This window comes from Oncorhynchus clarkii, unplaced genomic scaffold (assembly GCF_045791955.1).
Source record: "Oncorhynchus clarkii lewisi isolate Uvic-CL-2024 unplaced genomic scaffold, UVic_Ocla_1.0 unplaced_contig_13230_pilon_pilon, whole genome shotgun sequence".
In the NCBI taxonomy this organism is placed as follows: Eukaryota; Metazoa; Chordata; class Actinopteri; order Salmoniformes; family Salmonidae; genus Oncorhynchus; species Oncorhynchus clarkii.
The window spans coordinates 25,118-40,726 of NW_027261008.1; the positions used below are offsets into that span (position 1 = coordinate 25,118).

Below are 15,609 nucleotides of genomic sequence, written 5' to 3' on the forward strand. Positions count from 1 at the left end.
GGCCGGATGGTGTGGGTATAAGCAAACATGTTGACTATGCATTAAAACACGGAGAGAGAGAGAGAATAAAAGGGGTCTCCATGCTAATTTGTGCGACTCTACACTACACCCCCCCCCCCCTCCTTCCTCTGTTCTTGTATCATCCCCACTGCACGCTGGATTTCTCAGTTATTAATGTTTGTCATTAGCAGCATTACGCCAGAGGACAGTGACTAGGGAGAGAAACCAAGCACAAATTTATATGGGACAAATATTGACAATAGCTCGCTCCTGGGTATTCGAAGGAGAATAAAAGATGCAAACTATGTTAATGAATGGTAATTAACCACTGGGGCATAGTGCTCCCCGGGATCACAGCTAAATTGGTCCCTGTGTTGCTGGAGAGACAGTCCTGGGCTAATCCACCCTTTATTATAGAAAGATAAAGGAAAAAAAACACATCATTAGCATATATTTGAAAGGGGGGTGGGATAAAAAGTTGAATTATTTCTTGTTAATTCCTGAATGGATGATTTTACATACGGTTGTTAATTGTACTTTAAAAAAAGGAATAATTGAAAACAAAGGGATGAGAAAGGAGAGGAAGACATGATCAGAGAGAGAAGTGTGGTGGTCTCGGGTGTAGGACTCCTGCTCAAGGACAGAGGAGACCCAGATCACGGTTTGATATTCACTATGAATAATGAAAGACGAGAAAGAGAGAGAGAAGAGAAACATAAAAGGGCTGGAGAGGTACGTCAAGGGTGAGACTGCTCCCTCTCTACCACTGGGCTGCTTGTGTGTGTGGCCCACTGAAGACCCTCGTTAATGAAGTCAACAGTGGGGGTTGCTCATTACCGTCGGAAACCATGCCGATGGTCTACCAGTCGCCTGTCAATCATCTGGGAGACAGGGAGCCCCGCCTCCGCCCGTCCAATAGAGGAACTGAATCATGGTCCATCACTGTCAACAAGGCAGGACAGAGTCTGGATACACTACTGTCTTTCCATTAGCCTCAGTTCTAACGAGACTAGCCTGGATATAGAAATGATTTGGTCTCAACTTTAACCACTGGCCCAACAGTACATTCTGGACATGAAAACATTGCAGCACATGATGCATGAAGAAAATAATCATTGTTTTAAAGTGGCCATATGTAACTTTTCATGCAATAGAAATGTGAGTTATAGATCTATCATTCCACTTGAAAGCAAGTCTAAGGAGTGGTAAATCCATTCTATGTGTGCTGTTCTATGCTTCCCGTTCTTAAGTTGTGTTTTTGTGTATTTTACTTTGGGGTTTCTACATTACAGCTTTAAACAACTGAAAATACTATATTGTTGGTTATAGAAAATATATTTCACAGCGGTTTAGATGATACAATGATTCTCTACACTATACTATCTTATTTTGTTACATAAACTGACATTAGGAAAACGATTCGAGTTTTAGCAACCAGAAAATGGTGGAGAGATTTCTGCATAGTGCAACTCTAATGTGACAGATCCATAATCTTGACTCCATAGTGTAAAAATAAAACAATTGGCAACACATTTTTATTTAAATTCAGTTTCAATCAATTAACAATATAACATAATTACCTATTGCAAAATACAGTATGAAGTGAACACACAAATGTCTAGTAGTATCCTGAAATAAAACACATTTCAGAATATACCTAGACATAACAAACAAAACACACAAAATGTATATTTTATGCTATCATTCACGTTAAGAGCATTTGGTCACTGAAACGTGAATGGAATCCAACCGGTCCAAATGGGACATGGAATGCATGTGTCGGGTTTGAGTCCAGTATATCCTAAGAGGAGAGAGAATGTCTGCTTCTTACTTTAAGAGGATACTTTTTCTTTCGTTGAGTCTGCACTGTTGGGTCAGGTCCCACTCCGAGCACCCTGGGGGGTCCTTGAGATCCACAATAAATTACTGAAAATATCAAAATAAAAAAAACATAACAAATCATGTCTAACTTGAAGTAAAAACGTAAGCATAATGTTATCATCACCTCAGGATGGCGTTTGGAGTAGGGAGAGAAAGAGAGAGAGAGCGTTTGTCTCTGTACTGTAAATTAGCCTGACGCTAAAGGGCCCTGTCTCGCAGATGGAGCGCGCTAACCACTAACGCAGATGTTGGGGGCTCATTTACAAAGGCTGGGCCCCGGCACGGCACTAGACCGCTGCGTGAGCGAGTGGCTCGGAGTGAGTCGACAGCGCTTTTCTCGTAAATATTGGTTCTGGAAGCGCGGCGTGGAGGCAACTTCATACACGTGCGCGCTCATGCTCACGCACACACACACACACACACACACAGAGAGCAACTTCAGGTCGACTTGGCCAACTCAGCCCCCGCTGAGAAAGAAAGGCCTGGGCACGAAGGAGGGATGGAGAGAGAAGAGGAGGAGGAGAGTGAGAGGATGACAGTTTTTCCCAGCCGCAGCCCTCAGCCCCGGAGTGGGAGTCAGGCGATTTCGCTGACTGGTGTTGTGAGCGCGGCCAGCGCTTCTGTCAGCACTTTCCTCTCCTTCATCTTCACACACAGCACCTCCATTAGGAGAGCAGCAGAGGGGATCTGTGGAGGGGGAGGGGAGAGGGGAGAGAAAGAAGACAGAAAAAACACAGAACAGTTAAAGTGTGCTTTTTGACACTTGGCATCTTTTCAGAGGGCAGGTTTGTTGTTATTGTGGTACAGTATTGAGAGGAGAGAGAGGTTGGGCCTGAGAGGGGCAGTAGAGAGAGAGGTTGGGCTTGAGAGGGGCAGTAGAGAGAGAGGTTGGGCCTGAGAGGGGCAGTAGAGAGAGGTGGGCCTTGAGAGGGGCAGTAGAGAGAGGTTGGGCCTGAGAGGGGCAGTAGAGAGAGAGGTTGGGCTTGAGAGGGGCAGTAGAGAGAGAGGTTGGGTTTGAGAGGGGCAGTAGAGAGAGGTTGGGCCTGAGAGGGGCAGTAGAGAGAGAGGTTGGGCTTGAGAGGGGCAGTAGAGAGAGAGGTTGGGCCTGAGAGGGGCAGTAGAGAGAGGTGGGCCTTGAGAGGGGCAGTAGAGAGACAGGTTGGGCCTGAGAGGGGCAGTAGAGAGAGGTTGGGCCTGAGAGGGGCAGTAGAGAGAGAGGTTGGGCCTGAGAGGGGCAGTAGAGAGAGGTGGGCCTTGAGAGGGGCAGTAGAGAGACAGGTTGGGCCTGAGAGGGGCAGTAGAGAGAGAGGTTGGGCCTGAGAGGGGCAGTAGAGAGAGGGGTTGGTCCATGTTTAGTGTTTTCCACAAAGCATTTCTTAAAAACAGATTACTTCGCAATAATGAAAAAGGAACAGCTGAGCACTTTGTTAATTTAGGATGTCCTGAGGTACAATCTACATACAAAAGTATGTGGACACCCCTTCAAATTAGTGGATTTGGCTATTCCAGCCACACCTGTTGCTGACGGGTGTATAAAATCGAGCACACAGCCATGCAATCTCCATAGACAAACACTGGCAGTAAAATGGTCTGTACTGAAGAGCTCTGTGACTTTCAACGTGGCAACATCATATGATGCCACCTTTGCAACAAGGAAATAATAAAAGGAATAATGGTCTGGGGCTGTTTTTCATGGTTCGGGCCCCTTAGTTCCAGTGAAGGGAAATCTTTACGCTACAGCATACAATGACATTCTAGGCGATTCTGTGCTTCCAACTTTGTGGCAACAGTTTGGGGGAGGCCCTTTCCTGTTTCAGCATGAGAATGCCCCCGTGCACAAAGCAAGTTCCATACAGAAATGGTTTGTCGAGATCGGTGTGGAAGAACTTGACTGGCCTGCACAGAGCCCTGACCTCAACCCCATTGGCCTAATCACCCAAAATCAGCACATATCCTCACTAATGCGCTTGTGGCTGAATGGAAGCAAGTCCCCGCAGTAATGTTCCAACATCTAGTGGAAAGCCTTCCAAGAAGAGTGGAGGCTGTTATAGTAGCAAAAAGGGGGAGGGGGGGGGGACTCCATATTAATGCCCATGATTTTGAAATTAGATGTTGGATGAGCAGGTGTCCATATACTTATGGTTCTGTAATGTACATACTGGTGTTCTGCTAGTCAGCATGCTCTCTGAGTGAACGTTCAGTGTTGTATAAGAAAGGAGCGGAGGACACTCTAGACTAATGAGAGTTGCACTCAGTGTTAAAGTTGAGAGGAATAGTTTGGGTTTCTCTCACTGTGTATGTGTGTGTGGTTTCCTTGCTGCAGGCGAGGGAGAGAGAGAGGGGGCAGTCTTAACCTCTGCGCCTCGGCTAATTTTGTTTTTCCTCTTGCCTCTCAAAACCGACACAAGGACTTTATGGAAATCAGGCCCTGGCGATCAAAGGCAGATATACCACACATACATATTCACATGAACTCTGTGCATCCACTCTGAAACGCTGGGAAACCTATTCATTCCTGTAGTGGGGTTTTAAAGTCTCGCTGTGGCCAGGTCTCAGTCGTAGTGGACTGAAGCTGGCTTAGCTCTGAAACTCATAAAACGTTGTATTATGCTTTAATCATAGAACATATCTCCATAACATATGTAAACCAGATCAGCACTAAGTACTGGAGCTTAAAGGTTCTCTTCACGCTCAGATCTTGAAAGTGAATTGAAGTGGCTTACTGGAGGAATTGTACAAAGTTAAACATTCAGGATGTTTATTTAGCTCTTTCTTTATTTCTCTGTCTGTCTGTCTGTCTGTCTGTCTGTCTCTGTCACGCACACACGCACTGCTGAGACACCTCTCTGTTCCGCTGAGTCTCCTATACCACTGCTGAGACACCTCTCTGTTCCGCTGAGTCTCCTCTACCACTGCTGAGACACCTCTCTGTTCCTCTGAGTCTCCTCTACCACTGCTGAGACATCTCTCTGTTCCTCTGAGTCTCCTCTACCACTGCGGAGACACCTCTGTTCCTCTCTGCAGAGACAACACTACACACCCAATCACAGCTCAGCTCCTCACCACTGCTCTAATCAGCTAACTACAGTACACGTACAGCCACTAACTAAGCAAACAAACAACTACACAGTCAAATACAGTATAAAGAGATGCCACAGCACAGGGCTATGGGAGAGGAGACCGAGAGGGTCATAATGATGATAATAATAATATATGTTATTTAGCAGATGCTTTTTATCCAAAGAGACTTACAGTCATGTGTGTTTACATTTGATGTATGGGTGGTCCTGGAATTCTGGCATTGCAAGGACCATGCTCTACCAACTGAGTTACAGAGGACCACATAATGATAATTATGATTGATATGGCTAAATAAAGGTAAACATACTGATTGAGAAGTGTACCTCAGTCTATTCTGGTTTAAGTGTGTGTAACTCATAGTCTACATAAACACAACCTTCCTTGTTCACAGAGGTGACCTATCTGGTTTGCATGCTGTGTGTATTCTGGCAAAAGGGCCTCTGTTCTTCTGCACGGAGCGTTTTCTTTTAGTAGCCGTATGGGTTACATTTGTGACAGTCAGTGAGATCAAACACAGAGATTGCTACTTGGGGCAGGTGAACACACAGGCCCTGGAGCGACACACACACTGTACCAATGTCTCTGCCTGCTCTAATGGCACCAGAGGGACCGCTAGGACCTGTCATTACTATGTAACCGCTGCTTTACAGGGGCCCCGGGCCCTTTTCAGTGGACACCCCCATGAATGTCTTTCAGAACCCCTCCGGGAACCTGTTTTGTTCCTTGTCAGTGACTCTTTGTTAGTTCCACCTCCTGTTTGAGTGGCAATTTTTGGTTTCTTGCTGGGGAACGTACCAAATTGTTAAAAAGCAACAACAACTGGGCCCTAAAAGACACCCACCAGAAGAGGCAAACAAAATAAAACCCAAATCAAGTCAGGAAGCAAACCAAAAAGTGGAGCAAAACGAAAACAGGGAAGATCAGATACATTACAGTTTTTTTTTTAGATATCAACATGGGCCAGCACAGGTGAAACACCTTCTGACTAATGAGGTGACAAGCCAGCACAGGTGTAACACATACTGACTAACGAGGTGACACCAATCGGTGCGCCCAACATGCTAACGTCCAACCCCAAATATAAATGGAAAAACCAAAGCCTGTAACACCTTCCCCCTAGCCCCCATCACTATTCAATAGGCCCCGCAGACCAGAGCGATTGTCTGGATATGTTTTCATTAACACGGTCCGGTGTGTTAGCGCTGACGTGCTAAGCTAGCCGCGTTGAGTGTGTCGAGATACTGACAAGAGACAATACAAGGTGGCCGGGGGCGCGACGTAAAGGTGGTTTTACCAGACCAATTAAATGACACTGTTACTCCAGTGCCTGGGGCGCCGCTGGAGGCGGGGAGCCGTTTGCGGTACAACACCGGGGCTCCCGTTGTGCGTTAGACGCCATTACGTGAAACAACACCTCCCTTAACCGATCGATCATTCACACGCTTTCTGTTCTCCCTCGGAACAGGTTAGCAGGTTTCGAGGGCCCAGTTTGTGTGAGGAGAGGTAGACATGCATGGTGTTAGTGTGGAAGTCTAGATAGAAATAGAAAGAGGGAAGGGGACGACAGAGACAAAGGAGCGGGAACAACACATTTTTTATTTGTTGCATTGCAGCAAAGTTCTCTTGCAACAGGGTGGTCAAATTAAGATCCTGCATCTGTACCTCTTAGAAATGTGATTGACTAATTGATTGATTTAAAAATGCTTTAGATTCAATGCTTGTTCTCCAGTGCCCTTGCATACACCACTGAAATGGTACAATATGTTTACCGTCATTTAAAAGCGTCGATAAGACACCTCCAATCTAGGCCACCGCGGGGAAGGGAAGGAGATACTTTACATGATCACAGGGAAACACTTTATGATCTTTGATCTGCTCCCTTTTGTTTGAAATCAAAGTTATCAAACGGGGAATAAACAACAAGGAACAAAACAAACGCACCCAAGACCTACTAAAAAAAGTCTGCATTTGATTATCCCGATAATGAACATGTCACATGCAGATTAAAAAAGACGGGGAAAAACTCAGGTGAGTAAAAGGAAAAAAATCCCCAAAGTCTATTCTTCTTCTCCTTCTTTCTCCTTGGTAATTACGGTTCTCTCTCTCGTTCTCTCTCTCGTTGCCGTGTTCCTTTCTATTCTCCCCTTTAGGGCCCCGGGAGACTGATATGAAAGGGAATTGGACACTTGGGGCCATAGATACTGTAATTAAAAATCTTTGCCTTATTTTGGAGTTGATATTTAGTTGGGAAACATCATCAGGTCTGTGCAACCTGTGTTATTAGAGCTGACCTAAATACAACCCAGATTAAACGCTTCAGCAACGCTACGGCAGGCCTTTGTTTTTCACTCATTAGGAGTGGAAATGAGGTGATCATCACAGACACAGGTATAAATACATTAAGGTTATATCCACACAAAAGGATGCTGCAACGCTGCTGAAACCTTTTTGTACCTGTTGGCAGAAACATACTATACTGTACACTATACTGAAGTGTGTAATCCTATCACAAATCAGAAACATACCATACTGTACAGTATACTGAAGTGTGTAATCCTATCACAAATCAGAAACATACCATACTGTTCAGTATACTGAAGTGTGTAATCCTATCACAAATCAGAAACATACTATACTGTTCAGTATACTGAAGTGTGTAATCCTATCACAAATCAGAAACATACCATACTGTTCAGTATACTGAAGTGTGTAATCCTATCACAAATCAGAAACATACTATACTGTACACTATACTGAAGTGTGTAATCCTATCACAAATCATGATGACTTGACTGTTATGGTGCTGTTTCACAGTAGTTTGACTTTCTTCAGCAATGAGCCGTCATAACAGGCTAACATTACTCAATGAGACATTATAACAGGCTAACATTACTCAATGAGCCGTCATAACAGGCTAACATTACTCAATGAGACATTATAACAGGCTAACATTACTCAATGAGCCCTCATAACAGGCTAACATTACTCAATGAGCCCTCATAACAGGCTAACATTACTCAATGAGCCCTCATAACAGGCTAACATTACTCAATGAGCCCTCATAACAGGCTAACATTACTCAATGATCCCTCATAACAGGCTAACATTACTCAATGAGCCCTCATAACAGGCTAACATTACTCAATGAGCCCTCATAACAGGCTAACATTACTCAATGAGCCCTCATAACAGGGTAACATTACTCAATGAGCCCTCATAACAGGCTAACATTACTCAATGAGACATAATAACAGGCTAACATTACTCAATGAGCCCTCATAACAGGCTAACATTACTCAATGAGCCCTCATAACAGGCTAACATTACTCAATGAGCCCTCATAACAGGCTAACATTACTCAATGAGACATAATAACAGGCTAACATTATTCAATGAGACATTATAACAGGCTAACATTACTCAATGAGACAATAACAGGTTAACATTAATCAATGAGCCCTCATAACAGGCTAACATTACTCAATGAGCCCTCATAACAGGCTAACATTACTCAATGAGCCCTCATAACAGGCTAACATTACTCAATGAGACATAATAACAGGCTAACATTACTCAATGAGACATAATAACAGGCTAACATTATTCAATGAGACATAATAACAGGTTAACGTTAATCAATGAGCCCTCATAACAGGCTAACATTACTCAATGAGACATTATAACAGGCTAACGTTAATCAATGAGCCATAATAACAAGCTAACCACAGGAGGTTGGTGGCAATTTAATTGGGGAGGATGGGCACGTGGTAACGGCTGGAGAAGAACAGGTGGAAAGGTATCAACAACATCAAACACATGGTTTCCATGGGTTTGATGCCATTCCATTCGCTCCGTTCCAGCCATTATTATGAGCCGTCCTCCCCTCAGCAGCCTCATCTGAGGCTAACATTATCCAATGAGCCATTATAACAGGCTAACATTATCCAATGAGCCATTATAACAGACTAACATTATCCAATGAGCCATCATATCAGACTAATGTTATCCAATGAGCCATTATAACAGGCTAACATTATCCAATGAGCCATTATAACAGGCTAACATTATCCAATGAGCCCTTATAACAGGCTAACATTATCCAATGAGCCATCTTAACAGGCTAACATTATCCAATGAGCCATTATAACAGGCTAACACTATCCAATGAGCCATTATAACATGCTAACATTATCCAATGAGCCCTTATAACAGGCTAACATTATCCAATGAGCCATCTTAACAGACTAACGTTATTCAATGAGCCATCATAACAGGCTAACATTACTCAATGAGGCCCAAACCCTGTCCAACAGCCAAGCTATATGCTAACTCACTTTAGAATGTCCACTACCAGCATCAATTCACTTCTGTGTGCCTACTTCAACAAAGTCAGCCAGTGTAGAGGAAAATTGAGGAAAATAATTAATGAATGCAGTTCCAGAATAATCTTGACTGGCCAACTTAAACCAAACTCTATTAGTGTACAGCGTCTTTGTCTGAATAAACTATGTAGCTTGTGATCACAGTAAACACAGAGAGGAAGGTTATAGTCTACTTTGGTCTCTACTCGTCACACAAACCCAGTCGCCCACCTCCCCTAGGGCCCCTTGTCCCCACAATCTCTGCCTTGGCACATTTACAGTACAAAGTCTGAGAATCCCCCCCCCCCCCCCCCCCCCCCCCCTTCACACAGCACAGTCACTGCTGATTTAATTAGCCCAATCATTAAACAAGGCTTAATTAGAGTCCCTTCTTTCTGAAGGAACAACAGTAGCTGGAGATCTGTTCCTTGTCATTACTGCATAATAATTACCAACTGCAGAATAATTGCAGATGATATCCGCCATCCCTATGCCAGCGTTGACAACAAACAACACGTTTGAGAAGTTGGTAATATTGTTGTTTGGGCATGGTGGTGCTTGACTCAAAAGTTACAATGGTTTTGGTTGAGTATGTAAGTAAGTAGCCTTGCACATGCCTTGGCTTGTGTGAGCTGGAACTGTTCACAGGAGCAGGAGCCTGTTTCTGTAGTGTGAGGCAGCTTGATGTAGAAGTACACACTCTGGACAGGACGCTAGTCTATCTGCTGTGTCTGTAGCATGAGGCAGCTTGATGTACAAGTACACACCCTGGACAGGACGCTAGTCTTTCTCCTGTTTCTGTAGTGTGAGGCAGCTTGATGTACAAGTACACACCCTGGACAGGACACTAGTCTATCTCCTGTTTCTGTAGTGTGAGGCAGCTTGATGTACAAGTACACACCCTGGACAGGACACTAGTCTATCTCCTGTTTCTGTAGTGTGAGGCAGCTTGATGTACAAGTACACACCCTGGACAGGACGCTAGTCTTTCTCCTGTTTCTGTAGTGTGAGGCAGCTTGATGTACAAGTACACACCCTGTACAGGATGCTAGTCTTTCTCCTGTTTCTGTAGTGTGAGGCAGCTTGATGTACAAGTACACACCCTGTACAGGATGCTAGTCTTTCTCCTGTTTCTGTAGTGTGAGGCAGCTTGATGTAGAAGTACACACTCTGGACAGGATGCTAGTCTTTCTCCTGTTTCTGTAGTGTGAGGCAGCTTGATGTACAAGTACACACCCTGGACAGGACGCTAGTCTATCTCCTGTGTCTGTAGCGTGAGGCAGCTTGATGTACAAGTACACACCCTGGACAGTACACTAGTCTATCTGCTGTGTCTGTAGCATGAGGCAGCTTGATGTACAAGTACACACTCTGGACAGGACACTAGTCTATCTCCCTTTTTTGTAGCATGAGGCAGCTTGATGTACAAGTACACACCCTGGACAGGACACTAGTCTATCTGCTGTGTATGTAGCATGAGGCAGCTTGATGTACAAGTACACACCCTGGACAGGACACTAGTCTATCTGCTGTGTCTGTAGCATGAGGCAGCTTGATGTACAAGTACACACCCTGGACAGGACGCTAGTCTATCTCCTGTGTCTGTAGTGTGAGGCAGCTTGATGTACAAGTACACACCCTGGACAGGACACTAGTCTATCTGCTGTGTTTGTAGTGTGAGGCAGCTTGATGTACAAGTACACACCCTGGACAGGACACTAGTCTGGGTCACATGACAGCCTCCACAAACAGCCATGTTTACAGGTAGACTCAGCCATGTTTACAGGTAGACTCAGCCATGTTTACAGGTAGACTCAGCCATGTTTACAGGTAGACTCAGCCATGTTTACAGGTAGACTCAGCCATGTTTACAGGTAGACTCAGCCATGCACAAGTAAACAGGAATATCGGGTCGAATTCCGCAACAACTAGGAGCGTTGAAACGCGAGGCTAAACTTCTCAGCTGTTTTGGTCCCGTAGCGATCACCTTGTAGCAATGTGTGGCGCCCCCATGCACATACGGCCTAGTGGTTAGAGCATTGGGCCAGTAACCGAAAGGTTGCTAGATCGAATCCCCGAGCTGACAAGGTTAAAAATCTGTCGTTCTGCCCCTGAACAAGGCGGTATACCCACTGTTCCTAGGCTGTCATTGTAAATAAGAATTTGTTCTTAACTGACTTGCCTAGTTAAATAAAGGTTAAATAAAATGCTCAGATACACTGTGTGAGAGCAAAGTCTTGCATCACGTTCATCTGCAGTGCTGCTCATGGCAACGTCATATCGCTGAGTCTCAGTTAAAGTAGTGTTGTCTAAGGGCTCTTGATTGAAATACAGGCCCAGATATGTAGAGTACACTACAGTAAAGATATTAAGTTCATCTTCTCTTAATGGACCCTGGGTTGACACAGTGCAGTGCCTATAGCAACCAAACTCCTCCCCCGAGGGTACTGAAGAGTAAATATTACCACTCAATATCACACCAGCTTCCGCCACCCTCTAGTAAAACTTGAGCGTCCCCCCAATCGGCGGTCGTAAAGGGCAGTGCGCCGACGACTTTTCAAATGTTTTTTTGGGGGGGGGGGGGGGGGGCTGTCAGGAGGGTTGAGTAGAAGGTTAAAGCTACAGTCTGTGATCTGGGACTCTGTTCAATGGTCATTTCAATTCAACAGGGCTTCTGTTTTGTTGTTTTTCAAATCCCAGAATATAGCTTTAAAATGAGTGTGAAAGAGGATCTAGGGAGGGACGGGGAGCAGTTCATTATTGGCCAAACAAACTGCAGATTGAAGGCCATATGCGTGTCCCAAATCACACCCTATTCTCTATTTTCAATAGGGCAGTGGCCAAAAGTAGTGCACTAAATAGAGCATAGGGTGCTATTTGGGAGGAAGAAGACCATATATGCAGTCATTTCCCCGTGTTCATAAAGCCAGGCCCATTAAACTCAGCTCCAGTCAATAATTAGGATGCCACAAATAAACCAAGGCAATTAAATCAATATGGGCCTGGGCCATTTCAACCCCATTCTCCCTGGGCTGGTGATTGGCTAGACACCCTGTGGCACAGGGCACGTCTTCAGACACTACATCTTCGTGCTGTGTTATTCATGGTGGGGTGTAGTGGCTGGTGTGGGTCCGGGGCCCCTGGCTAGTAAATTATTATGAGAGGAGGGGAACACCAGTGGAGCTGGGTAGGTGTGTGTGTATACATTAGGAGCCTAAGATGGTGTTCTACTGAGAGATATTGGGCTTTATTTCATGAAAAGCCACCGGGTGGAGAGCAGAGGAGTGAGAGAGAGAGCGGGAGAGAGAAGGAAAGGGAGTGAGAGAGGGGGAAAGAGAGAGAGGGAAAGAGGGGAGAGAAAGAGAGCGGCAAATAAAGAGAGAGAGAGAGAGAGAGAGAGGAGGAAATGAGAAGAAGGATGTTTACAGTCGTGGCCAAAAGTATTGAGAATGACACAAATATACATTTTCACAATGTCTGCTGCCTCAGTTTGTATGATGACAATTTGCATATACTCCAGAATGTTATGAAGAGTGATCAGATGAATTTCAATTAATTGTAAAGTCCCTCTTTGCCATGCAAATGAACTGAATCCCCCAAAACATTTCCACTGCATTTCAGCCCTGCCACAAAATGACCAGCTGACATCATTGCAGTGATTCTCTCGTTAACACAGGTGTGAGTGTTGACGAGGACAAGGCTGGAGATCACTCTGTCATGCTGATTGAGTTTGAATAACAGACTGGAAGCTTCAAAAGGAGGGTGGTGCTTGGAATCATTGTTCTTCCTCTGTCAACCACTTGCTGCCAGTAAGATTGCACCTAATTCAACCATTTATCGGATCATCAAGAACTTCAAGGAGTGCGGTTCAATTGTTGTGAAGAAGGCTTCAGGCCACCCAAGAAAGTTCAGCAAGCGCCAGGACCGTCTCCTGAAGTTGATTCAGCTGCGGGATCGGGGCACCACCAGTACAGAGCTTGCTCAGGAATGGCAGCAGGCAGATGTGAGTGCATCTGCATGCACAGTGAGGCAAAAACTTTTGGAGGATGGCTTGGTGTCAAGAAGGGCAGCAAAGAAGCCACCTCTCTCCAGGAAAAACATCAGGAACAGACTGATATTCTATAAAAGGTACAGGGATTGGACTGCTGAGGAATGGGGTAAAGTCATTTTCTCTGATGAATCCCCTTTCCGATTGTTTGGGGCATCCGGAAAAAAGCTTGTCCGGAGAAGACAAGGTGAGCGCTACCATCAGTCCTGTGTCATGCCAACTGTAAAGCATCCTGAGACCATTCATGTGTGGGGTTGCTTCTCAGCCAAGGGAGTGGGCTCACTCAAAATTTTGCCTAAGATCACAGCCATGAATAAAGAATGGTACATCCTCCGAGAGCAACTTCTCCCAACCATCCAGGAACAGTTTGGTGACAAACAATGCATTTTCCAGCATGATGGAGCACCTTGCCATAAGGCAAAAGTGATAACTAAGTGGCTCGGGGAACAAAACATCTATATTTTGGGTCCATGGCCAGGAAACTCCTCAGACCTTAATCCCATTGAGAACTTGTGGTCAATCCTCAAGAGGCGGGTGAAGAAACAAAAACCCACAAATTCTGACAAACTCCAAGCATTGATTATACAAGAATGGGGCGCATGCCAGGGCGGATTGCAGAGGTCTTGAAAAAGAAGGGTCAACACTGCAAATATTGACTCTTTGCATCAACTTCATGTAATTGTCAATAAAAGCCTTTGACACTTTATGAAATGCTTGTAAATATACTTCAGTATTCCACAGTAACGTCTGACAAAAATATCTAAAGATACTGAAGCAGCAAACTTTGTGGAAATTAATATTTGTGTCATTCTCAATACTTTTGGCCACAACTGTAGGGCAGTAGCGAGGGGTGACAAGATAATAAAGATCTAGTCTTGTGCAGATAACTAGAACACGTTTCCAATAAATAACTAAGTGTGCTTGTACTGTAGCTACCAGTAGAGAGATGTCTTATTAAAGTATTCACATGAACACACTACCAGTAGAGAGTGGTCTTATTAAAGTATTCACATGAACACACTACCAGTAGAGAGTGGTCTTATTAAAGTATTCACATGAACACACTACCAGTAGAGAGTGGTCTTATTAAAGTATTCACATGAACACACTACCAGTAGAGAGTGGTCTTATTAAAGTATTCACAGCGTTCAAACACCATCACCCATACACAGTACATCAACACTGAAAATACAATAGTTCCACACTCAAAACACACACCTCTTCAATCAATTCCTCACACTCTGTCACACACACACTAAAGTAGCCACTGTGTCAGGGCCTCTCCCTCTGTCCTTGTTATGTTGACGTGTGGCTGGCTGGTGTGGTGTTGACAGTGACAGTGAGCCTGGCGGGGCAGTGGGTGGTGGTGGCTGTGGCCCAGAGCCAGACACAGTAGACAGACGGACAGCCCGGTGACTGATGGTTCTGCTATTGACAGTGCCACTGAGATAATAAAGTGCTGTCCCACAGGCAGCTCCATTAGGGCCTGACAGTGACAGGACTGGGCTGCTGCAGAAGTAGTCAGGACACACACACACACACACACCACACACACACACACACACACACACACACACACACACAAACACACACACATACACACACAAACTCAACCACCCACCCACCAAGTGACAGCCAGCCAGCTAAGGACATGGATCTCTCTTTCCTGCCCTCTTTCTCTCTCTCTGTCTATTTCTGTCTCTTCTCCTTTTTAACTGCGGTGACAGGGCAGTGTGGAGGAACAGGGCAGATCATATCCCTGTTAAGGAAGCCTTATTATTAGTGCGACTGCCACAGGCAGCAGGGTGACAGACAGGCCATAGTGTTCACTGTTTCACATTCTCCTGCTCACTGAGCAACTCAAATGGATGACAGGAAGACAGAACAGTTGTACTGTGGAGACGAGTGCTGCCTGCTTTCTAGAATATTGTCATTTCTATTGATGTACAGTTCAATCGGAAGTTTACATACACCTTCGCCAAATACATTTAACCTCAGTTTTTCACAATTCCTGTTTACATTTCACAATTCCTGACATTTAATCCTAGTAAAAATGCCCTGTTTTAGGTCAGTTATGATCACCACCTTATTTTAAGAATATGTTATGTCAGAATAATAGTAGAGAGAATGATTTATTTCAGCTTTTATTTCTTTCATCACATTCCCAGTGGGTCAGAAGTTTACATACACTCAATTAGTATTTGGTAGCACTGCCTTTAAATTGTTTAACTTGGGTCA

The 15,609-nt window shown here is 44.6% G+C and overlaps 1 protein-coding gene across 1 annotated transcript in view; it reads right to left on the bottom strand.

The window, feature by feature from the left end:
• Positions 1-1,593: 1,593 nt before the first annotated feature.
• LOC139403186 (centlein-like) overlaps positions 1,594-15,609 on the bottom strand; it is a 34,638-nt gene continuing 20,622 nt past the window's right edge. The window contains exon 7 of the mRNA XM_071146890.1: positions 1,594-2,568. Within this exon, the coding sequence (XP_071002991.1) occupies positions 2,458-2,568 (111 nt within the window). The 3' untranslated portion in view covers positions 1,594-2,457. The remainder of the gene's footprint in view (positions 2,569-15,609) is intronic.